Here is a 25974-nt window from a genome sequence, read left to right as displayed (position 1 = left end):
TATGTATGTAAGTGATATAAGCTTTAGTTAATGTAAAGTACGGTGGACATGTTAGATGGAACAATTCCCTCATGTCCCCAGCCGAATACAGTAATGCCTGCTTGTTAATGCTAAACTCAGGGTTAAGGAGATTTTTTTTGCTGGTTTTGGTGACAACTGCAAATCATGTATTTAAGAACGGTCATTAAAATCTATATTCACTCCATAGAGACAAAAGTCACAAACTTAAATCACATCAACACAAAAAGCAAGAAAAAAAACTTCCCCACAACAAAAATACAAACAGCGTTATCACAGTACAGGAGCACAATCCACAAAACTCACCTCTCATCCCTCCACCACAGTTACAACAGAAATTCCAAAGCGAGTTCTAACATGGTTCAAACCATGTTTTGCCCTTTATCTCACCCAATTACTATCCTTCTTGCATTCCTCTGCCTGAAGTTGGTCGCCAAAAAGGATTGTCCTGGTTTGAGCCCAGAAGGCAGCTGAGCACAGCTGTTCAATCCCCCTCAGGAATGGGGAGAAAATAAATCAAAAGGCTCCAGAATCCAGGGAAGTACGTGGAGGGGTGACTTGCCCATTATGATCTTGGGTGAAAGACAGAGTCATTGGGGGGAGGAAGAAGAACATCAGTTTAATCCAAACACTAACAAAAACAGTACTTATCAGAGTGAGACATTGTGAGACACATTATCACATCCAAAACCGCCTTCCCCCCACCCCTCCCTGCTTCCCAGGCTCAGCTCTGCTCCCCATCTCTCTCCCTCCTCCCCCAGTGACTCAGGGGGCAGGGGATGGGGGTTACCGTCAGCTCGCCGCTCCTTCCCGCTCGGGAGGTGGGGTGACCGCCGCACATCCCTCCCCAGCTCCACACGGCTCCCCTCTCACTGCAGACAGTCCTCCGGGAACCTTCTCCACAGGGAGTCCTCCCCACGGGCCGCAGCCGTTCCCACGCTGCTCCGCCGTGGGTCCCCCCGGCGTGTTGCAGTCCTCCCAGCGCTGAACCACAACCGCGGGGCCGCTTCTCCCCTCAGGGTCCTGGCTCCCTTTAAGCGCGGACGCCTGTCCCAGTGTGGGCTCCTCCTCAGGCTTCAGGTCGGCCACTGCTCCATCACGGACCTCCGTGGGTGGCAGCGGGGTGGCCCTGCCGTCTCACCACGGGATAGGGGGGGCTCTTTGCTCTGGCACACCACCCGCCCCGCCCCGCCCCTTTCTCCTTTCTCCTCCTCCCTTCTTCCACTGATCTCGGTGTTTGCGTAAGCATGCTCCTTGCAATCTCCCCTCCCAGGTTCCCCTTCCCAAATATGCTATCGCAGAGGTGCAGCCACCATCACTAATTGTCTCGACCTTGGCCAGAGCCGGGTCCAGCTTGGGACCAGGGGAGCTTCAAGAAGCTTCTCACAGGGGCCACTGCTGTAGCCCCCCGCCCTGCTACCAAAGACCCTGCCACAGAAACCCAGCACACTGCTATTTAAGGAATTGTTATTACACTTTAAATGTTTACTTCCTCCTAATTGTCTTACTTGGATGAGAAGTGACAACCCTTAGAAACATGCTCTGCAACTTTCCTGTAATTCAAGAGGTCAAACCCAGTCTTGGCACACTTTCACTATATCCAGTAAAGTTATGGTTGCTCTGCGGGGAAACTGGCTAAACTTATCTCTAGCTTTATGGAGCTAATCCTCACTCTGATGCTTATGGTATGGAAACTCCTGGTGACACGAGATGGATCAGTGCTGTTCGGAATTAGTTTAGGTAGAAGCAAGACATAACCATTTAACATCAAAATACCTGAAACTAATCTATTAACTCTTTTTGTATTTTGATATTATCTGAAAAGATCTCAAACTCTTTCTGCACATGAAAGAGTACACTTCTGCATAACTGCATTTTCTTCTTGCTTCTATTATGGGAAAGCAAACATTTGCAAGCTTTTAAAACTACGTGTAATTTTTACTTTAACAAAATAAATAATTTGAAACATTCATACAGTATGAGAACCTGCACTGTAATGCTATTTAAATACAGATAAAGACCTTGTGGAATTACCAGAACACGAAAACCAGCTGTGATGTATTCTTTCATCCTGAAAGATTGCTTATTCCCTACTATTACTAAAATATGTGCACTCTCTGGATGTCATTGAGTTTCTTCCTCTTCACCTATAATTGAGTAGTTACAGTGATTTTCCTTTTCTATCACTGTGTGTAGTAGCCTGTTCTGGAGATATATAAAAATTATGTATAGGCATGTGTAAATTATAGGTAAATAATTTTTTTATTTTCCATAGCACATTTTAGATCTTGATAGTTCTGAACGTTTCAGAGTTCTGATCCTGTTTTTCTATTAGTGAGTTTGTTCTGCTAACAAATCTGTCCCTCTGTCCCCTTGTATTCTTGTATTTGTGCTTTTTCCCTGCAGCCTCACTCTCACAAAGTTCAATCCATCCTATGGTATCATTTTATCACTATGTCATCTTTTTAAGTACTCTGATGTACAACTGAAAACGCTTTTCTTGTATTTAAACAAATCACCCTCCAGGTTTAACAACGTGAACTAGTTGCTGTTTTAAACTCCTGAATGTAGAGACCATGTTGTGCTTCATTTGGCATCAATTGGTATGATATTACTGCAGAATTGTCAATTTCTGGGCGTAGCAAAGTAAGGGTAATTGAAGAAGGTTACTGTTACATAGTTAAACGTAGTTTTATAATACTACAGTAGTTGTGAAAGGTGATTAGTTAATGTAACAGTGCATTTTCAGTGTGAGAAGCATAATCCGTTTTCTGCCCGCATATGAAGATAATCATTACTACAAGTGCTTCAGATTTCTTCTTTCGAGTGAACAATAAAAGTGCCCGCCTGGACCTGTGCACCAGCCAAAACCTCTGCATTTCTACTGGATGTTAAAACTGTAACTGATTTTCTTCTTGATGCTTTCTTTTAGTGACTAGTAAGAGCTTTGTGTGTGCAAACAAAACAGCTTGTTACCCTACTGTGAAAAGCAAATGAAAAAGAAAAGCTGTAGTTTCAGGAGGTTTTGATTTCTAAGAAATCTCTACATTACAACATTGTCTAGTCTAGACTTGTGACATTTTGCATTGGCATGTATGGGTAGAACTCATCCAGCACAGTATCTTGACCAGGTACCACTCTACTACATTAATCAATATTTCAATATCTCTCTGTGGTGATCTGTAATGCCAAGAGCTGCTGGATCTGAACTAGAGTCCTTCTTACATATTTCTGGCTGCCTTTAGAAATAAATACTATGCTTGCAAAGGAGACAAACAGTAAATTTAAAGATGTTTGAAAAATGAAACGTACACAACATTTACTGAAAAACTGGATTTCTTTTGGTTAGAGCAATTAGCACACTCAATGGAATACAAAGCATCCCAACCCAGTTTTTAAATGCAATTGCCAGTTAACTGTTCACAGCTCTGTAGGGATAGTTTATTAAAAGAAATCCCCAAAGAAAGCTGTCACAGTGAAACAAGAACCCAGCCTGAAAGGGGTGACTGTGTGTACAGTGAGATTATTCTGCATGTTTGCAAAGACTTGTATTACTCCACTGCTTGGTTTGCTCCCACGAGCGCATGAAAATCACAGAAAATGTACCTTAAACTTTGCAGCAATTAATTAATTCCAAGATCAATATTTTAGAACAGAGTTAAAGCAGTGATTTTGCTATTGGGCTAACAGGCTATTTTCATTAACTGATGAGCATAATTATGCATTAAAACTCAGTGCTACAGTGCATGTAAATAATAGCCTTTTTATCCAGGTTTCTGGATTCTTCTGATAATTACAGAAATTACTTCGTTTAGTTACAGAAATACCACGTAAACCCAGACAGTGCCTTAATGCTGTCAACCGGAACTTGAGAAATGAGGGCCAGTTGGACCTGAGAGAAACTTACCGCGGGCCCCGCGCCTGCACCAACGATGTATCCACGGCACGTTTTAGCTGCGCTACTGTCCTTTTAATAATTTAACTGGAGCATTTCGATGTCGTTGTGAAAAATATCCTGCATTTAACTGCAGCGGCAGCATTATTCTCCTCAGACTGAGATGCCAAGGCCCGGACGCCTGCCCTCCTTCTCGCCCCGCCCCGGGGCCTGTTTCCCGCCCAGCCCGGAGGCCGGGCGGGGTGGGCGTGGCCTCAGAGCCATTCGGAAGCTCACTCAAGTTCAACCTGGCGTTATGGACGGCAGCCACCGGGCCTCGTCTCGCGCTCTGCTATAAGAGGCCGTCAGACCCCGGCGTTGCAGGTAACTGCTCGGTTCTCCTTCCCGGAACGGTCGCTCGGAGATGCAGCCGGCAGACGGGCGGGAATGCGGGCGCACCGAAGCGGAAGAGGGCTACTACCGGCGCCCGGGACTTTGCAATTGGCGGCGGCGCCGGGGACCGCGGGCAGGCACGGGAGGAGCTCCAGTCCGGCCCCCCTCAGGGACCCTTCCCCGGCCGCGGGCCTGGCCCCCCTCAGGGACCCTTCCCCGGCCGCGGGCCTGGCCCCCCTCAGGGACCCTTCCCCGGCCGCGGGCCTGGCCCCCCTCAGGGACCCTTCCCCGGCCGCGGGCCTGGCCCCCCTCAGGGACCCTTCCCCGGCCGCGGGCCTGGCCCCCCTCAGGGACCCTTCCCCGGCCGCGGGCCTGGCCCCCCTCAGGGACCCTTCCCCGGCCGCGGGCCTGGCCCCCCTCAGGGACCCTTCCCCGGCCGCGGGCCTGGCCCCCCTCAGGGACCCTTCCCCGGCCGCGGGCCTGGCCCCCCTCAGGGACCCTTCCCCGGCCGCGGGCCTGGCCCCCCTCAGGGACCCTTCCCCGGCCGCGGGCCTGGCCCCCCTCAGGGACCCTTCCCCGGCCGCGGGCCTGGCCCCCCTCAGGGACCCTTCCCCGGCCGCGGGCCTGGCCCCCCTCAGGGACCCTTCCCCCGCCGCGGGCCTGGCCCCCCTCAGGGACCCTTCCCCCGCCGCGGGCCTGGCCCCCCTCAGGGACCCTTCCCCCGCCGCGGGCCTGGCCCCCCTCAGGGACCCTTCCCCGGCCGCGGGCCTGGCCCCCCTCAGGGACCCTTCCCCCGCCGCGGGCCTGGCCCCCCTCAGGGACCCTTCCCCCGCCGCGGGCCTGGCCCCCCTCAGGGACCCTTCCCCCGCCGCGGGCCTGGCCCCCCTCAGGGACCCTTCCCCCGCCGCGGGCCTGGCCCCCCTCAGGGACCCTTCCCCCGCCGCGGGCCTGGCCCCCCTCAGGGACCCTTCCCCCGCCGCGGGCCTGGCCCCCCTCAGGGACCCTTCCCCCGCCGCGGGCCTGGCCCCCCTCAGGGACCCTTCCCCCGCCGCGGGCCTGGCCCCCCTCAGGGACCCTTCCCCCGCCGCGGGCCTGGCCCCCCTCAGGGACCCTTCCCCCGCCGCGGGCCTGGCCCCCCTCAGGGACCCTTCCCCCGCCGCGGGCCTGGCCCCCCTCAGGGACCCTTCCCCCGCCGCGGGCCTGGCCCCCCTCAGGGACCCTTCCCCCGCCGCGGGCCTGGCCCCCCTCAGGGCTCCTTCGCCTGCCGCGGTCCAGGACCCCTCCACAGCTCTTTCACCCTCTGCGGGCCTGGTCCCCCTCACAGCTCTTTTTCCGGCCGTGCCCACTTCGCAGCCCCTATCCTGGCCGTGCAGCACGGTAGTGGAGCTTCCCCTCAGGCAGGAGCTACTCCTCCCCGGCCAGAGCCAGCGCCAGCTGGAGCGGCGAGGAGAGGAGCACGGCCGTGGGTGCTCTCTGCAGCGTTGGAGCAAAGCCATAGCGATGGATGACGAACCGGAACGGACCAAGCGGTGGGAAGGAGGCTACGAAAGGACATGGTAAGCTTTCCTTCTCCTTCCTCGTCACCTTGTTGAAACGAGGAAAACCTCTCTCTGCTCAGTAACAGTCTGTTTCGCCTAGGGAAATTCTTAAAGAAGATGAATCCGGATCGCTGAAAGCGACCATCGAGGACATTATTTTCAAGGCAAAGCGGAGAAGGTATTATGTGTTGGCACGAGCCTGCTGCTAACCCTGGTTTGGTCAGTTGTAAGGATTTAATCATCCTGAAACTGAGACCTCTTGGTTGAGTAAACATATCGGCATGCCTGCCATCTATTTGTGTGTCCTTACCCCTTCAGAGCTCCCAATGCATGCTTCTTGCCTGCTACTTATTAGTTGTGCCAGAAAACAAACAATCTTAAGACTGAATGTGGGTAGGCTAGATATGCCAGATGTATGCTAGCTAAGGAGGTGAGGTCTTGGTCTGATGAAACATGGTGCAAATCACTTAATTTGCAATTTGCGCTGCTTAAAGAAAATCCTTCAACATTTGTTTAATATACAAGTCATTCTTCAAGCTGAGTTTTGGTACCGTGGCACCAGGTTTGTGTTTCAAATTGTCAGAAAAACTGTTAGATAAAATCTAGATTTCTTTTACGTCAGATTATGTTAAAATACACAAATTTGGATACAATTTTAAAGTTCAATTGAACCTGGTAGTAAGAAATAGTTTTTGTTTGTTTCCTGACAGGACTGAAATCTGTTTTCAATTAAATTGTCTTTGTTTTCAGTGTAAATAAGTTCCTACGGTTTATTACTGCCTAATATTTGCCAGAAGTCTGGTATTGGGTTTGTTCCAGACTTTCATTGTAGGAAATTCATCTGAGTCTTATTTAAAACCCCTTGTGTTTTTTTAGAGTCAGTGAACATCATGGACAAGTTCGACTTGGAATGGTATGTTAATGTCTTAACCCTTGTCTGTCCTGAGTCTAAACGTACTTGAATAGAGGTGGTATGCCTAATCTGAAATACACTTTTGCTGCCTTAATGTGCTTGAAACCAAACCTTGCGTTTTTCCACCAAACTTTTTTTAAAAAAAAAAAAAACAAAAAAACAAAAAAGCAAACCCCAAACATTCCTTGTTCATTGACAGTGTAGGGTGTGAAGCATGGATATTCAAAGGTGGAGGTTTGGCATGTTCACTGTATCAGGGTGTGTTTTGCAACTGCGGTCAGATCACACACACATGCACTGATATTTTTTTTCATGGGGAAAATGAGTTGTAAATAACATTACTTTGTACAACACTGAGCTCTTCAGAAGAAGAGATGAAGGTGCAAACTATGCATATTTTGTAGCTTATCATGAGAGGAAAAGAACAATGCATTTTTCAAAATAGTTGGGGTTTGGGTTTTTTGTGTTTTGTTTTTTGTTTTTTTTTTTCCTTCATTTTGAAGGAAAGGTGGAAAAGATGCATTACTTCCTCAGTTGCTGTTGATTGCGTAGCCTAGTATACTGAATTTTTCTTTTTTGAGGGAGGGAGTAGTTGACTTTTTAGATAAACAGAATAATGAACAGTTCTTTTAAATACCTCATCTGTGAATTATTATCACTTATGGTGAAAATGCAGATGCGTCACCTTTATGTGGTGGTTGATGGATCAAGAACTATGGACGACCAAGATTTAAAACCGAACAGACTTACTTGCACCTTGAAGGTATTTCTGTACTCGGAAGTTTTCTCTTATTAATCCACTATTTCTCTGAAAACCAATTCCATTTTGCATTTAAAAAATGGCAGTCTCTCTTGTCATTAGATTAGATTCATAGCCTCATCTATCCTCTTGCCCCTACATTTTTCCCCTTGTTTCTGTTGCTAGTTTGTAATTTTCCTGTTTTCGAATAGTGAAATCTGTGTGACATTAGTTTGCCTTGCACTAGTACTTCTGTATAGTAAAAACACTGTAAGGGCATACTGTTGAAGGACACTTTATGAAACATGTGGAAATTAAGCTGAAGTGTTGCCTGCCATAAGGGTTGAAAGAAGAACATGCTTTCAGTACACATCTAGATTTTTTTTTTTCTTACAGTTGTATTTTGATGAATTCTGATTTGAATGGATGCTAGGCAGGAGCTGAATTGGATTACTGCTTTCAGACTGGAGGACTTAAACTGTGCATTTTGTACTATATGGTCTTTAAGCAGAAGCAAGGCACTGAAATCCTGTGTTTTGATGATTTTATGTGGACTAATGCTTTTTGGTGTATCATGAACTTGGATTTGAACCAACAGTAATCTAAAACTTCAACATATGAAGTGAATAAAATAAGGGGTGGCTACTTTGTGAAACTTCCATTGCAATGGTAACATGGGAGGAAGGAGAAAGGAGAATGGAAAGGAAGGGATCATACACCCCCACCCTTTTTTTTTTTTTTTTTTTTCAATGCTACTGGATGTTTTGCATGTGGAATAAAACTTTGTTTTTTAACGGTCTTAACTTTTCTTTGTAGTTGTTGGAATATTTTGTTGAAGAGTACTTTGACCAAAATCCTATTAGTCAGGTATGTACAAGAATGCAAGAAACAAGTAACTGAAAAATATTTTAACAGAGAGTTTTAGTTTTAACACTATCTAGTAAACCTTTTAATTGATGTATTGTTCCCCATCCCTTCATCAGTCTGGTGAAAGTCTTGTTTCTTCCTGAACTAATGAAAATAACAACCCATCTATTCCCTTTTTCTTAAACATAACCTCTAACGTAGAAGACTTGATTATATATTTTTTTCAGGCATTTAGAATTTTAGAAGACTTCTTTTTGTGCCATGTGGAAAAAGTAGTGGAATAACATGAATCTCTGTTAACTGATGCATAGTCTGGTGCTGCTGTTGTTACAAATGCAAGAAAACTTGTATAGTTAAGTAATTACGATCCATAAAGAAATACTAGGCAAAATATAGCAAAAATGTAAACCAGCTTGCTTTTCAAACTTGCTAAGAAAAGTTTTGCCTTTTTTTTTTTTTTTCTCCTTTTTTCTCTCTCTCCAGATTGGCTTAATTGTAACCAAGAATAAAAGAGCTGAAAAAATGACAGACCTTTCAGGTAGGGAGGTAGTATATTTTTTTTTCTGATTGGAGATGTTTTCATCTGTTGTGTTACGGATACGAGTTCTACCTGAATGACACTGCTGAAATGAAGTAGAATTAATGTAATATTTTTAATTTAAGAGAAGTTATTGCAAGTTATCCGAAACCAGTCTTTATTTTGATCTTCTGTAATCTAGAATTGTCATTGTGTGCTTGTTTGTGGTCAAGTCTTACCCAGATTGCAATTGAAATATGTTTTGTTTCCCCTATAGCTAATTTCTCACCCTGCTTGTTAGTTTATTATTTTGACAGCTGTGTGTTCTATGAGATCTGATCAGATGTTAAGGAGCAATGTTTCTCTGGTTCCTGCCTTCTGTCACTAGCAATCTGTGTGGCTTCTGGGACAAAGTCTTAATTTTTTCTCTTTATTCACCTGTAAAACTGGAGCAACTTTACTGAGGAATTTGAGGATCAGTCAATTTTTGAAGATGACAGACAAAACCAAACTCTGTTTCTGCTGAAACACTTCAGGACACTTGGTACTCATGTCAAGTGCTTAATGATATGCAACAGTGATTTTATTCTTTTGACTTCTTGAAGTGTCTAACAATTGAATGCCTGTAGAGTAAACGCCTTTCTGTTATATATCTTACTATTTTCTATATTCTCATAAAGAGGTCAGTTTCTAAGAAGAAACACAGAGCTAAAAGTCAGTTTGAAAACTGTTGTTGTACAAATACACTTCATTAAATATAGTTCCCATATTTCAATTTTTTTAACTTATTTCAAGTGAATTGTTTTTTTCACTTGCAGGTGTCCCAAAAAAGCACATAACTGCTCTGAAGAAAGCGGTGGATATGAACTGTGGTGGAGAGCCATCTCTCTATAATTCCCTAAATTTGGCCATGCAGACCTTAAAGTTAGTATACATGGCATTTCTTTGTTTTGTTTATTTTTCATAACCAATATAATGCTGATTGTTAATTTTTGGAGGAACAAAGACCGTATTTTTTACAAGTAGCGTCTTGCATTGTGCCGACCTAAGTCTTTAAGACAGCTTTATGTCCTTTTACAATACAAACTGTTCAGAAGTTAAATAAACTAGTAGTGCAGAAGTTAATTTTCTGATACAAGATGCTTCTGTTTAGAGATGTATTGCTTATAAAATCCAACTGTTTTAAAACAACGTAGGTGACTATGTTATGCATGAATATGATGATGGAAGACCCTGCAGTTTTTCACTAGAGTGTTAAGGTGCGAGAGAGGGCAGAGTTAGGAGTTAATAATGATAGGAGAATAAGAAAAGAAACAACATTGAATCACTGTAATCTGGTGGGAGTTCTGGCATGCTTTGGAAAGGTAGATTTTTAGATAGCATCATTATAAAAACTTTTTTTGCTTTGTGAGGTATTGAGATGGGATAAACATTTATGGAAGACTGTTTTAACAAATAATTATAGCTAGAAACACTGGCAGAACAAAACAGTAGTCAATGTCATAAAAAAATATTTGACTAGTTGGAAGAGTTTTTTGTTAAGAACTGAAAAACAGTAGTTAAAACTACTGGATTTACACCTATAAACTGATGAGAGATTTTTATTTTAAGAAGTCAGGAAGGCTTACTGCAGTGTTGCTAGTTTGAAGGTGAATTTTACCTGTGAAAGTAAGGTTAAGGTACAGGGATAACTTAAGCATTAGAGCAAATACTACGCGATCAAGTACTCTATTTTAGATATTGGAAAGTTTTGGCTTTTGGAAGGTGAAATTCCGGTGCTCAGAGAAGGATCTTATCAGTCTTTATAATTTATAGGGGACTTGATATCATACTGTCTTCCAACTTTAGAACGTTAAAGTGCTTGGAAACTTTAGCATACAAGTAGCTTAGTGTGCAGAAGTAAATTAACTATGTACTTTCTTCAGGCACATGCCAGGACATACAAGCAGAGAAGTGTTGGTAGTCTTCAGCAGTCTGACAACATGTGATCCAGCCAACATCTATGATCTAATTAAGGTACAGAAGTGAAGCTTGACTACTACATTGAACATCCAAGCTATTAGACTAAAAACAGGCAGTTGCAGTGTCATCACCAATTAATTTTCATCTAAAACTTTGAATGTTTTTACTGTTTTCTGTTCTGCATATGAATTTGAGTATGCTTTCTTTTTCCATTTGAAGTCTTTAAAAGCAGTTAAGATCAGAGTATCCATCATCGGCCTAAGTGCAGAAGTTCGAGTTTGTACAGTACTTGCCCAAGAAACTGGTGGTATGTATCTGTAGTTCAGTAATTACACTACTACTACAAGTTTAAAATAAAAATTAACTAATTTGTCATATAGTCATTCATGCATTCTGATATTTAAGGGTGACTATTCTGTTGTGCTGGCAGAAAATTTAGGGCTTCTCTAAGACTATGAAATACACAGTATTTAGTGAAGTTATTATTAGCTGGTAGCTGCATCTAGAGAAGAAATATAAATATATTTTAAAACCTAATGTTTCACATATCTTTATATGTGATGTGGAACTTAACTGATATTAACATGTTACGTTAATTACTACTACAATGGTAACTCTTATAATATCATTACTGTTGGAGGAAAATCTATGTGCCTTCATATCTTAATAACACCAGAACGTTTAATTAAACTTGTAATTTTCAGTAGCATTAACAGGAGTGCGTTTAGGAACAGGGTTGGCTAAATTATTTTTTTTTTTTACTCAAGTTGTTTTCTGTCATTTGGAGAATGTTTGCATTCTTATCTGCTCATAATCTGAGAGTAAGGCATTTCTTTCTTTGACAGGAACATACCGTGTTATTTTAGATGAAAGTCATTATAAAGAACTGCTGATGAATCACGTTAGTCCTCTACCTGCCAGTTCAAGTTCTGAGTGCTCCCTTATTCGAATGGGTAGGATACAGTTTTGTTAAAGATTTGTGAAATCTTTTTCTTTCTTGTATTTTCTGTGTTAAAGCCATACAAATAGTTAGAAGCATAATAACGACATTGCACAGTTGCTTTTTTATTTTGCTAAATAGGTATCAATTTTCTCTTACGTTGTTCCTGCAAAGTAGTCAGCTTTTAAATAAAGTTAAGAATTAAAACAAATAAGACAAATTACCCAACTGTCGTTGGAAACTGTAAAGGGGAATGATATTTCTTGTACAGTAATTGATATAAATGTAATACTTAGAAACGAAGGATGAAAAACTATTTTGCTTCTCCTCTGTTTTTTTTCTTCCCTGCAGAAGGCAACTGTTATAAGCTTAGTTGACTGTAAGAGCCATCTGTTTGACCATGTAGTACATGTTTGTTAGGAGCACTGTTGTGGTGTTCTTTCAACAGATGGATTAGGTACCTTTTCTTCTCCTGATATATTTCTCAATAAATTAAAGCCTGGAGTTAAATCGGAATAGGAAGCCTAATGCCATGAATAAGAGCATTGATTTCTGGCTTTCATTCACCTGTTTTCACAGATAAGAATGTATGTATTATGTGTAGACTTAAATACTGAAGAGATTCACTTCTTATAGGTAAAGCCTGAGCAGCAGTTGGAAAAATTAACTGCCCACTTTACCACTTATTTTCTACAGCTCATGTAAAAAGAATGGTATCTGTTACAGCCTCCGTGAAGTGCTATGCTCTTATCTGTCATACACTGCACTTGGAAGGCAAATATACATTCAGTGTCTGCATATAAAAATATTTTCCCCTTAATTAGAAACTGTTGTTGAAGTGAATGTTCATGTAGTGCTCTTTAATGCTTTCCTACCATTGCACATCATTTTCTTTCTAGCTGTTCTTCAAAACTGGGGTTCCACTGAGCTTCTGTCAATATGAAGTGCATGAAAAGATTTTTTTTAAGTTGGTGGAAATACAATGAAGGATTTGTTGGGGGATGTAGGTAGAGACCTTTAGGAAGAATATGATATCTAGTAAGAGTGTGTTGTGGTTTAAACCTGGGTGGCAGCAAAACACCACGCAGCCACTCGCTCACCTTCCCCCACCCCAGAGGATGGGGGAGAGAATTGGAGGGATAAAGGTAAGAAGACTTGTAGGTTGAGATAAAAACAATTTAATGAATGAAATGGAATAAACAACAACAACAAGGTATAAGAATAGTAATAATAGAGTATACAAATGAGTGCTGCACAGTGCAGTTTTTTGCCACCTGCCCACCAATGCCCAGACTGTTTCCTAGAGGACAAAAAATCCCCAAACTGCAATCCCAGAGAGGAGAGAGCCCCAGCTTCCTGGCCAGACTTTATCTATATACTGAACAGCACGCTATATGATTTAGAATATTCCACTGGTCAATTTGGGTCCGTTGCTCTGGCTCTGCTCCCTCTCAGCTTCTTGTGGATCTGCACACTAGCAGGACATGGGAAGTTGAAAAGTCCTTGATTTCCTATCAACAAGTCAACATTCTTCTCCTACCAAATCCTATACTGAATCCAAAACACAGCACTATTCTAGCTGCTAAGGAGGAAAATTATCTCTATCCCAGCTGAAATCAGGACAGAGTATGTTACTTCTGTAATAACAAACAGAGAGAGATAGGCCTTAATGCTTAGACTAATCTTTGAACTTATCCATTGGAGTCGGAAACTGAAGGATTACTTGCATGTTTAGTATTGGTAATAGATGTTTTTCTCTTCAGGTTTTCCTCAGCATACTATTACTGCTCTATCTGATCAAGATGCAAAGCCATCCTTTAGCATGGCGTAAGTAGAGTTGATTAGGATTCAATGAGCTGGTTAGAATTCAGTAATAATTAGTCATGTTTAGCAAATCTGCTTGTCAGTGAAAATCTTGTAAAATAGTATAAAAAAAATAGTAAGAAATGTCTTGTGACTTCTCAGTAGAAATTTTATTTCCATTTGCACATCCACTTTGTGGCCATAGTTACCTCTGTTAAATATGCTTTTTAAAATGTACGTTTAGAATTTTTTGAAGGTAGTAAGTGGCTTTTATTTGTGTTGTGCACTGATTTGAACACAAGGGTGCTACAAGGTATTAATTACTACCAATTTTATTTGCATTTCTTGATTCAAGTATTTTTATCACTATAATGATGAGGATGACGGGTATTATCTGGAATAAAGTATTTTTTAATCTGTTTCCTAGTGTGACTTTAAAGAGAAGTGTCAAATAGGGGCCTCATTTGATTAGTATACCACTGTTCTTCTCAGTGGAAGGAATCATAGTTTTCAGGGATGATAGGGGAGTCTGAATTGTTTGAAAGAGAAGGTAGTAACATTCATCTTGGAGTCAATACAGAATATTTGTGTAAGTAGAAATACTAATGCTGTTAGCTCTCATAACTTTATTTTTTAAAGATATATTGGCTCCTTTATGTGGGAAAGTTTGGGTTTCGTTCTGTTTTTTTTTTGGGGGGAAAACATGGTTACTGATACCTCGCTCTGTCAGTTGCTTTCTGACACTTCTGTATGTGTGGAACTGTTACATGGAAGCTACTGAAACCTTTTAAACTCTTTGTTGTGACCCCTATATAGTATTTGTAGTTATGTATTATTATGGTGTTATCTCTTGGATATTAAACTGTCTCTCTCTACTCTAGGCAACTGGAAAACAACAGTGAGCCAGTTCTTACACTGGGTGGATATTTCTGTCCCCAGTGCAGAGCCAAATACTGTGAACTTCCGATAGAATGCAAAATCTGTGGTGAGTAGCAAGAGAAGGTGAGCAGATGAATTATGAGTTAGTGGTAAGGAAGTTAAGGGGTAGAAAAATTCAACTATACTTAGGAATTAAAAGCCAGCTCTACTTTAAGCCTGCACTCCTATGTCCTGGGGTGTCAGCTTCATACAAGGGACTTTCAGGACAATACCTGTAACAGCAAAGCTGTATCCTGTTCCTTAGTATGATATAAACTAAAAGCCCCAAAGCAGAGGGGGGAAGAAGGGTGATTCATATATGAATGGTCGTAATTTCCTCAAGAATCCTGATTTAGCAGACCCACCAATATTACAGACTCCTCAGTGCAAGGCCATGAAGAGAAAGAATGCTTTGGAGTAAAAGGACAGAAGTATCCACTTACCTCTGGGAGTATGCAGATGAAAGGTTTCAGAGTTGAACCCAAGGGCAGGCTGCACAGTGACACAGGAAAGGCTATAGAATTGAAAATGGAAGCCTTTCGACCTCGCAAATATTAAGGGACCATGTGACCAATGGTGCCTCCTCTCCCTTAATGAGAATGGGAGGGAAGATTAGCATCTTTTTATAGTATTAATGCTCTGTGAGAGACAGCTGTCCTCCCATTACCTTCTCCAGGCACATGACTAAAACGTGATAGGTATTATCAAGTGCATGTATTTGGCAAGAGGATGACATAATTACAGTTTTGGGTCACCTTCTCCTAGTTTCATGCTAAGATTTTCATATCAGCATGAGTTTCTTTTCAGCAAGATAATAGTGTAACTGGAGACATCCTATGTGTCAGCAACAGATTCTCTACAGCTGCAGCTGTCAGCAGAACAAGAGCTTGGAAGTTCACGCTGCATGTGAGTGAGCAGTGAAGTTTGTGCCAGCCCATGCCCCAGCTAACCTGTTGTTGTGATTTAACCCCAGCCGGCAACTAGGCCCCACACAGCCACTCACTAACTCCACCCCGGTGGGACAGGGGAGAGAATTGGAAGAGTAAAAGGCAGAAAACTTGTGGATTGAGATAAAGACAGTTTAATAGGTAAAGCAAAAGCCATGCACACAAGCAAAGCAAAACAAGGAATTAATTCACTACTTCCCATCAGCAGCCATTTCCAGGAAAGCGTAGCTCCATCATGCGTAACGATTATTTGAGAGGACAGATGCCGTAACTCCAGACATCCCTTTCTTCTGCCTCCTTCCCCCAGCTTTATTTGCTGAGCATGATATTATATGATACGGGATATCCCTTTGGTCAGTTGGGATCAGCAGTCCCAGCTGTGTTCATCCCCGACTTTTCATGTACCCCCAGCCTCCTCACTGGTGGGATGGTGTGAGAAGCAGAAAAGTCCTTGACAGCTGTGTGAGCGCTGTTCAGCAGTAACAAATATCGTGTATTATCAACACTGTTTCCAGCACAAATCCAAAACAAAACCCCATACTAGCTACTATGAAGAAAATGACCCCTATCCCAGCCAAACCTACCAGACCAGTGTTAATTGAAACAGGGCTATGGTGTGGCTTTGGCAGTGTTATAGCAGACTGCAGTAGAGCTTTGTAGTTGGGCACCATTTTAACTGATGATATAAAACAGCAGAACCGTTGTTGCCATTTCCTTGTTCTTTATATTTGGATTTAATTCTGGAAGGGATTACAGGTTTGGATTATGGAAGCCAACAAATAATTTTATATTTAATTTTTAAAAACTCTGAACCACTGGGTAATTAAAATCTTAATTTCTTTTTGCTTTGCTTAGTACATAAAAGCTTTTCAGTAAGTCCTCTCGTAATATATTTTGATGTCTCTTTATTTGCAGGTCTTACATTAGTGTCTGCACCTCACCTGGCTCGGTCGTACCATCACTTGTTTCCTTTGGATGCCTTTCAGGAAGTTTCACTGGAAGAATATCAGGGGGAACGGTATGCAAATATTTTTGTGATGACTGTACTTGTGGACCCTGTAATTTTTTCCTCATGAAAGTAAGAATAACTGGCAGCAGCTTCTTTGCTGCTGGAGACACTGTTGAATGTTTGGGTGTCTTGGGGCACCTCTGGCAATAAAAAATATCTGTACTTTCCATTAATACTTACCCTGTGTGTTCAGTTGAATAGCTGAAATATTGCCATAAATTGTTACTATGTATGGGATTTTTTTTTTTTTTTTAAACACAGTTTTATACAATCTTGACTCTTTTCAGTTAAAATGTATGATTTTGCTTTCAGGTGTTGTCTGGGCTGCCGGGGAGAAATGAAAGATCAAAAAGTAAGTGTGTTGAACTGCATTGGAATTTGCATTGAGGGGTGTCAGAAGTATAGAGGATCCTTTTGTGTACTCTTCTAAAGACCAGAAGAATATCTGTGGAAGTTTATCTCATGGTTAACTATAGTTCTCTGTTAGTCACACCTTTTAGACTGCAACATCCATAAAACTGTGGGAAGGGATTTCCTAGAGAGTTGTGTAAATAAGCTTTCACTCTCAGCCATTTGGAAACATCTGCAGTGACTTGAGCTCGATCATTTGGACACACTGGCTGTTAGAGACTTTAGTTCAGTTGGGTTTCTGTGATGTTAGCAGTATAGTCTGTTTACACTGCTGTGCTGACACAACTGTTGCCCTGCTGTAGTGCTATGATGGTGATAATTTTTTTTCTAATTTTACTTGTTTTTCTATCTTTTCCACACAGGTTTACATATGTAAAGTGTGTCAGAATGCATTTTGCTTGGAATGCGATTTGTTTGTTCATGATACTCTGCACTGCTGTCCTGGCTGTATCCATGAGCAGCACCCTACTCCCATGTCTATATGATGTCATCTCTTCTTAGAAATTATTGTATCTATGTCATTCTTGCATAAATCTATTTTGTTTATTCAGTCATAGCTTTCACTAAGGCACCTCAAAACAAGAAGGACCTAGATGATTACACAAGGATGAACATGGGCTTGGGAGCAAACTGATTTTTACCTAACGTATCAATGATTTTTTTACTGTTAATATATTCTTGAATTATCTATATCTGATCTATTTTCTTTGGTTTTGTCTGAAAAGCTCTGGCTTTTTCTGAACATGAGTAACATGTATATTTGTAAATGTGAAGGGGATTAAACTGATTTGTATGATAATGTGATTAATCTTTTTTTCATTCTGTTCAAAAAAGAAGCCCTGATATTTTATGTGTCAGTTGTTATAATATCTTGGTTTTGGTGGATAGTGGAGTTCTATATATCAAAATATTTTTTCTGTGAGAATTTAACAAAAGTGTGTTTGAGCAATTAGGTGGGAGACATTTCAAGTATTGTGACTATTCACCTTGGGCTTCAGTAAAGCAACTCAAATACAGCAGTTACAAATGTGCTGAAAACATGTTTTACGTTTTAATGGTATGATTCAAAACTAACTGAATTCTGGTACTGCTCTGTCTGTAGTTGTATGGTTTGTTTCACTTTCTTGTAGGAGTGTAAAATAACTGAAAGGCAATAACTTTGCAAAGATGTAAGACTGGAGTTTACGCAAACTATTGTTTGATGGTCACAGTATTGAAGACGGTGACGCTGTTTTGATTCTGAGGCTGGAATGAACGGCTAGAACTGCAAGTTATCTCCTTGGCTAAACTTCCCAAAGCAACAGACAGCCAGGTGGAGGGAGAAGGGGAAGCATGTGAACATTGAAGAATGGAAACTGAGACAGAGGCAAGACACCTTGGAGATTTGCAGACGTTTTACAGTGTCTATTCAAAGTGTGATTACAATTTGAAGTTGTGAGAATGTAACGTGCTACACCTCAGTAAGAGGAGGTTGTGACAGTTCAGTACATCACATCTGGTTTTCTGAAGTTACCTTAAGATGGCTGTAATACATCCAGAGTAACTCAGTCACTGCTCTATCTGACTTAATTTTAAAACGGTGGCCTTTGTTGTCAGAGTAGGAACAGCAATAATCTAACCTAACCACTGAATCTTAAAAGTGCAAACAGACGAAGAAGGGAAGCAAACCCCTGTCTTAAGTCAGTTACCTGTTTTCATACTCGCCACATACAAACAATACATGCTGCTTTTCAGTTTTCACTGGCAGCTTTCAAGTCCTTTAAATCTGCAAATTCAGAATTGCTAGTATAGCTTTGTTTTTCCTACTCCAGTACTGCAGGCTGGCTGGAATGCAGTGTATCTGCTGTGTTGGCAGATAAATGACTGTTTTGGCATGCATCTGTGTTTCATTTTGTGCTGAGTCAAAGAATCCCTATAAACCCTTCATGCTATCGGGTGATTACAGTGCCTGTTACTGTGAGGGTGTCCTAAAAACTAGCAGAAAAATGACATATTCATGGGTTTTGGTGTGGTCTAGTAGTCCAGGCCAAGCCAAAGGAGGGCCCTAAGCATCTGGCTCTTGGATATTCTGATAGGGGTGAGAGTGTCTTGATGTGATGTTTTCTGGTAACATTTTCATCTTCACAGTCATTGTTTCCTAATGGAAAAAAAACGGTTTTCTGAAAGCACTTTAAATCTGTTCTAGTTTTTTCTCTTGCTAGACACCAAAGTAACATACTTGGAAGTAGAAGCTGTGTAGAAGTTGCAGCTATATACTCCAGTATCTGCTTGTGGTTTGAGTAATAATTTGGCTTGTACTATTCCACCCCTCTCATTGGATAGCAAGAGTAGTTCAAACAAGGTCCTGAAAAATTACTATTGGGGCAATGTTTATCTACTGCGTAAAGAATTTCAGCTGTGGTCTTTGTGTTTAAAGCAGGAGGGAGGAAATCCTTCCTTCATCTGTACTTTTTGACTGGAATTCACTGGATCTCAAGTCTCCTTTGCTTTTGAGAAGCTACAACTTGCTTTCTTGTTTTTGTGTTCTCTTATTTACTGTATCTGTCACAAGATTAGTTAATCAGTGATGTTATCAGCAGACCTGTGAGAAATTCTTAAACTTCCTAAAAATGCTATGCAATACAGTTTGGACATAAAGCGTTTAAGGAAGGGGTGAAAAAACAAAAACATCCCGTGGTGGAGTTCAGGGGACAACTGTGTCAAGAAGTTTGAGGCTGCAAGGTACAGTGCTACTAGAGTGCACTGCTGTGAAGGAGGTTGTGGAAAGGTCGGTGAGTGCCCTTGCTTTCCTTCCACTTTGTACTTTTCTTGCAGGAATAAAAGTTACCATCTGTATTAACTGTTGTAACTGATTTCTGAGACTGGAAGTGCTGAAAATGTATTAACTGAGTAAAACAAAGGTCTGGTTTTAGTTTTGCTTAACAACTGCAGCTCCTGAAGAATTGGCATGACATCCTGGCCTGACTCATGCGATATGAGGAACAGTTTTAATTGTAGATTATGATGTAATTTAGAAATGAAAAAATGCCATAAAGTACTAACTGAAGTGTTACCGGATTGTGCAGACTCCTGGCTGAAGGAATGAGCAGATGAATTTTAAGTCAAATTTGAATGAGAATCACATTTCCATCTTTAGGAAAAACAAACATCGTGCCAGTAGTGTCATGCATGAAAGTATTTTTTCAAAATATAATAGAACTTGAAGTCTTGTTACAAGTTTTGTAGCACTTGCTGCCTTGGGATTTGAAAGCACTGAAATTGTTGAGCACGTATTTTCCTATGAGAGAAATGTGATTTTTGTAGCCAGTGAAAACAACAGGTTGGAGATTCTGGGTTTAGAATCACTTTCTTAAGGATGAATTTGTTTGGTAAACATTGTAAATCTCTTAAGATCCCTTAATTCTTTGAGAAAACGGAGCTCTGTGGTGATGGAGGGAGCAGAATTTGACTGTGGAGCTGCACTGTAGGCATTTTTGCTGTGTTCTGAACCATCACACAGTAAAATACTTCCTATGGTTGTCTTACAACAGTATCAGTAACAAAAAGTTATTACTTCTGCAAGCTAATGTATATTTGAGAAAACTGGTGTAAATAGCAAATGTTTAATAAAACCACTTTACTAGACAGAAGTATTGGCAGTATGAGTTAAGCAATAAATTTAATTGCCAAATTAATTTCATTTTGTAATGATGAAATTCCTGTTCCTTTTCATGAAGGATCATGCAATTCCTGCCAGTCACTGTTTCTGTTGAAGACAGGTGACATTTAAAAACACTTCAATAAAATAATTGCATTGCTTGCTTTGGTTTTTTTTATGTCTATATCTCACTTCTACTTCCTATGTTCCATTTGGCATTATATGTTTTGACGTGTTTTTCTTGCCTAATTTATGGATAAATTCAAAATGTGCTATCAGCATTCTGTCATGGCTTTGAGATGGAAGAATTGAGATGTTGGTTTACTGAGGCCATTCTAGATTTTTAAGCTACAGGATGAAACTCTTAGGATCTGCAAATCACCGGTGTTATCTTGCTCAAATCTTGCCTGTTTATGTCTCTTCTTTCCCTCTGTTTTGGTTGTAAAGACTTCAGGATACTAGCTGTTGTCATTATAAGGGCAGTGGTCAGTCAGTTCGCAGAAGTCCCGATTTGGCTAGTCAGATTTACTGATACACCTGTTTATACCAACTCTACAGTTACCTCATCTCTTCTTAGTAAAGTGAAATCAAATGTTTATAACCTGTAGAGACCCTATTACTAAGGCAACAGAGGCGATGACTGAATGTTATCTAAAACACGCAGGTAGTATAATTCAGCAGTCAGCTTCGTTTCCTCAGAAAGCGTCTGCCAAAGAGGACCCTACAGTGGGGACGAATGACAAGGAGCTGAATTCTTCTGCCTCGCAAGCTTGTTTCCTGCATGTCACCTTTGATTTTCACAAGTTTGCCAAGGACATGGAGGCAGAATTCCAAGAAGTCCATGAGCAGCTGCAGAAGAGTTGCAAACCTGCCATGAGAAATGAACACAACGGATTCAAGTCCTTCTTGTCCCATTCATCATGGTCTTTGACAGAAACGGCAGCTGCCGGGTTTTATCACACACTTGTTAAAACCAGCATGCAGTGTTTCTGCTGTGGATTAGTTCTGTTTACCGTGGGAGTTAGACGTACCCTGTATGAACAGCACAAGAAATTTTGACCCACTTGCGAATTTGTCCTGGCCAAAGGGTGGGTAAAATTTCAACGTAGAACATACATGTTCAGAAGTTGGAGAAGAACTCAGCAGAGCACTCCCACAGGTACAGCACTGAGGAGAGGAGGCTGCAGCCCTTCGGTGAGTGGCTGTTCTACACCAGAGGAGCAAAGCCTGATTTGCTTGGCAGAGCTCAGTTTTAGTTTACAGGTAACTGGAAGTGGTGCTTGGAGGGATTTCTGTTTTGATTTATAAAACAGTGTGAATCTACTTAAAATACTTGGATGGGTATAACTGTTTGTTTGTTTGTTTGTTTTTTTTGGTGCCACTCATCATTTTGCATTGCGTTGCATCCCTCATAAATGCTTTCTTCCCTAGGCTGAAGAACATAGGCAACTCAACCATTCTTCAGGTGGAAGGTGTGCCACATTTATCATCCTTGCTCTGTTCCCTGCACCTTTTCCTATTCTGATTTGTTGAGTTGAAGGGACCTCAGTCACATGCACTGTTTAAGATGTGGATTAATTGTGGGTTCGTACAGTGGCCTAATTATACTTTTTTTTTTCTGCTTCTTTGTAACAGATGCCAGGCTTACAGATCTGATGTCTCTTCCTCTCCCCAAAAGGTGCAGACTGCTTTTTAAAGATTGGCGTTGTGTTTTCCCCACTCAGCCTCAATTTAGTGCACAGCTGCTTTGAGTTTGCACCCACCTCCTGCTGCATGGCCCCCTCAGTTTAGACAATCACAATACCCCTGAATTCTTCTGCAGTGAACATTAATGCAACTATTGCAGAGGATGCCACTTTGAGTCCTCTGCAATTGCATTGTTCTTTGATCGGTTCTTTTATAGCCTGGTTAACAGTTGGATCTACCAGCTTTCTTCACTGGCTTTTTGTTCCTGCTTTCTGGAAGAAGGCTTAGATTCCTTTAGATTGTTACTCTTGGACTTTTTTTTTTCCCCCAAAGCCTGCCTGATTCTATTTTCACACTTCATCTGCCAGAGCTTTTGAGCCTTCTGTTTTCTTTGCTCAAAAACTTCATCTTTTTGAATGAAACCTTCTTAATTCTTGTAATCTGATTTATTTTCCTGCCAGTCATACTCCTTTCCTGTAACTTTTAATAAATATTTTCTAACAGATAGCACATGCTGGTGTTGCACTTCCAATAAAACATCCTTCAGAAAAGTCTCAGATGCCTGTAAGAGAGTTTGGTTCCTTGGTTTGTTTTTTTTTTTAATTTTGGAGTAGGGGAGGGAAGTTGGTTGGTCTTCTTTAGTTAGCCATTACAGCTCATTTCTTTGAGCATTATGTTCTGTTTTGTCATCCTAGTTGGTTGGCTGGTAATATGGACCAAGAACTGTATTATTCCAGTAAAGGCCTGAAATTTCAGTCTGTAGGAACTCTTTGCTCTTTGTTGGTTAGTTTGATTTTGGTTTAAGATATTATTATGACCTGATATTCCTTTTCCTTCTAGCATTTCTTACTCATTTTTCCCTGAATGTTTTATATACTAGCACGACAGCACGTCTGACCTGTCTGTCTCCCATCACATTTATGCGATCTATATGCTAATTTAGGGGCAGAAGTTCTAGTTCTCCCATCTTTTTCTGTTGGTTTTTAGAATTATTCATTTACTTAGCTTTTACAAATAAACTGACTAGCTAGAATGCAAAATTTAAAAAATAGCCAACAAAAAGATAAGTTTATTCTACCAATCAAGCTTATACAATTTCTCAGATATTTCTGAAGTTTTATTTTGACAGAAAGATCCACCTTATATTTTCACTTTTGGATCTACACCAAGTTTAGACCCAGACTGACCCAAATGAAATTAAATGGAAATCTAAGCAGTTTTGTAAACCTTTTTAGTTTCAATTGCTATAATCTAAGAAAAAGTCTTCGCTTAGCTACAAATTTTGGACCAATGACACACACTAGTATACTCGTGGTCACTTGGCTAGTGTGAGCAACCGCGAAACACAAATTTGTGATCATGTCTGACATTTGTAATTTCCTACACACAGGCAAGAAAGACACAGTGTAGTGTTCCACTTCTGGTGATGTCTGGGAAATTGGGAAGGTGGTGATGATCCTTGGAGAGAACATGCTAGATGGTTTCCCAAGTAAGTTGGCTGACTGTCCTAGGAATATTTTTATATGTACAAAAAGGTTAATTTATTCTGATATAGCTAAAATAGTGCTGTGGTTTGGATTCAGTATGGGATTTGGTGCAAGAAGAATGCTGATAACACGCTGATGTTTTCAGTTGTTGCTGAGAGATCCAGGACTCTCCAACTCCCCATGTCCTGCCCGTGCGCAGGTGCACGAGGAGCTGGGAAGGAACATGGCCAGAGCACTGGGCTGGGCACAGTCAGGCCAATGAAATATTCCATATCATGTAATGTCATGATCAGTATATAAAGGAGGGGTGGCCGGGAACGGCAGGCTCCTCTTTTGCTGCTGTGGTTGTGGTTTCAGGATCACTAGCCAGGAATGGGCTGGGTATCAGTCCGTGAGTCGTGAGCAGTCGCACTGTGGATTGCCCGTTTGTACTTTCTCTTATTGTTTTCTTCTACTTCAATTAGTAAACTGGTTTTATCCCAACCTATGAGTCTTCTCTTACGCCTCCAATTCCCTCCCCCATCCCCTGGGCTGGGGAGGGTGGGCGAGCGGCTGCGTGGGGTTTGACTGCTGACCAGGTTTAAACCACGACAAACCCAAACCATTCTATTATTCTATGAATCTTAATGGAAAAGTTTGTCTTTTTCTCTCTGTAGCATACAATTTAGGTGTTGTTCTTAACCCGGAGGAGCTCATCCTTCTAGCAGGGAAGGGAATAATGTCTGTAGCCAAACTGATTGTTCAGCAGTGTTTACACCTACCTGCTGCACCTCAGATGCTTCTCATTTATCCTGCCTGGATGATGAGAGCCTGTTAGAAATAGGTGAGTTTACACGAAGGAACTTCAAACATGAAATAACATTTCTGAGTAGATACTGCTTCAGCATACATTAATCTTCTGTTTCTATAGATTACAATTGCAAATCATAATTTTTAATGGACATAATTTCTTCCTGTTTGTGCTATACACAGCCCAAAATATTTCTTGCTTGTCAAAGCATATTCAGGCTGCTTATATACTAGACTTTGCTGAAACCTCTTTTGAAATGCCTCCATAGTTCCCCTTGTCTTCTATCAAAGCAATGTGAATTACATGAAAAAAAATCAGTGGGAAAAAAGACGGCCTTAAAATAGAAGTTCATAGCTGCATTGTTAGTTATATTAGCTATTATGTCCTAACTGTTCAAACTGTGTATTACCAAAATATTTATTGAATTTAATACTTATTTAGTATAGTCTTAAAACTGCCATCTCATATAAAGGCTAGGGAAAATGTCTTCTTTTGTAAGAAAATGCTAAGTAGATCATATCATCTTCCTTTATTTTTGACATACATTTTAGTATATATCCAGTCCCATTCTCTAAGTAGGATGACCATAAGGCAAGGCTGAAGAACGTATGTCATGGTACGTAGGCAGGAAGAGATCGTTCCAACTCAGTATCTTTCATCTGTGCAAAGCTGATCTGGTGTCTGACCTCACATGGTTGCACAAGCTTGCTTTGTTTTTGCTTTGCTTTGTAGGTGGTATTCGAGCACTTGTAAACACACTAGTATCTTATTCTAGTAGGTATTAATGTGCCTGCTAAAGTATCTTCTCTTTTATCAGTCTCCTCAGCCTGATGGTACTAAAATGCTTAAATGAGTTCAAAGTTTTACTTTTTTCAACCTAATAGCAAGAACTTTGTTTTACTTTTAATGTACAATACCTCAGCTTCACTGTATTTTCATTCATGTTCCATATGGGTTTCGAGCATCTCTAAATCCTTAGTGATGTCTGCTTATTTTTGCAGCAAAGGTTGCAAACTGTGGAGGTTTCCAGAAGCTTGAAAAGCTCTTGCTGTTAGTAATTCATGATGTTACAGAAACTGGCTGGAGAAGCTTTTTTAGAACACTTAATAAATAACATGCCTGCTTTAAAAGAGCTGGACATTAGCCCTGTGTTCACACATCAGATCAAAGCCAGTGCATCAACAGTGACAGCTTTTGGCCAGTGTTTCTCGATTGTCTAGTCTTGTGACAATAGTAATGGTGGGCTGGCTCCTTGATGCAGAGGACCTTAAAATATTTGATATCATCAAGGAGCAGCATCCACAGTCTAGGAGTTTAAAATTATCTTGGCAATGGGTCTTACCACTTTGACCAATTTTTCAAGACTTAGAAAAGTTTGAAAGTGTAAGGGTTTGGGTTTTTGCCTCCTCCTTCTTGTATTATGAATTATACACCTGCATTGAAAATAAACATATATTGTAAAATTTTTACCAGGATGAAACATGCCCATCTCTTCTATGGCAGGGTTAGGTTAATGTAAAAGGAT

The 25974-nt window shown here is 41.2% G+C and overlaps 1 protein-coding gene across 3 annotated transcripts; it reads left to right on the top strand.

Annotated features, from left to right (window-relative positions):
- The first annotated feature begins 889 nt into the window (after positions 1–889).
- LOC104364341 (general transcription factor IIH subunit 2) lies at positions 890–20647 on the top strand. 3 transcript variants are annotated; one of them, XM_033000966.2, is made up of 16 exons: positions 890–4276; positions 5683–5841; positions 5924–6001; positions 6700–6736; positions 7413–7499; positions 8292–8342; positions 8826–8880; positions 9678–9783; positions 10785–10875; positions 11041–11128; positions 11667–11774; positions 13525–13588; positions 14446–14549; positions 16345–16447; positions 16751–16790; positions 17212–20647. In XM_033000966.2, exons 2-16 carry the CDS (start codon positions 5786–5788, stop codon positions 17332–17334), a joined length of 1191 nt encoding a protein of 396 aa, XP_032856857.1. In that variant the 5' UTR covers positions 890–4276; positions 5683–5785; the 3' UTR covers positions 17335–20647. The 3 variants fall into 3 exon arrangements, with proteins under 3 accessions (XP_032856857.1, XP_032856855.1, XP_032856856.1); XM_033000964.2 differs by having other exon boundaries at positions 5639–5841; XM_033000965.2 differs by having other exon boundaries at positions 5610–5841.
- Positions 20648–25974: the final 5327 nt, after the last annotated feature.

The sequence above is a fragment of the Tyto alba genome, unplaced genomic scaffold (assembly GCF_018691265.1).
Source record: "Tyto alba isolate M040663 unplaced genomic scaffold, T.alba_DEE_v4.0 Super-Scaffold_13, whole genome shotgun sequence".
NCBI lineage: Eukaryota > Metazoa > Chordata > Aves > Strigiformes > Tytonidae > Tyto > Tyto alba.
The sequence above is the reverse complement of the archived record's forward strand: the minus strand, read 5'-3'. Positions and strand labels throughout refer to the sequence as shown.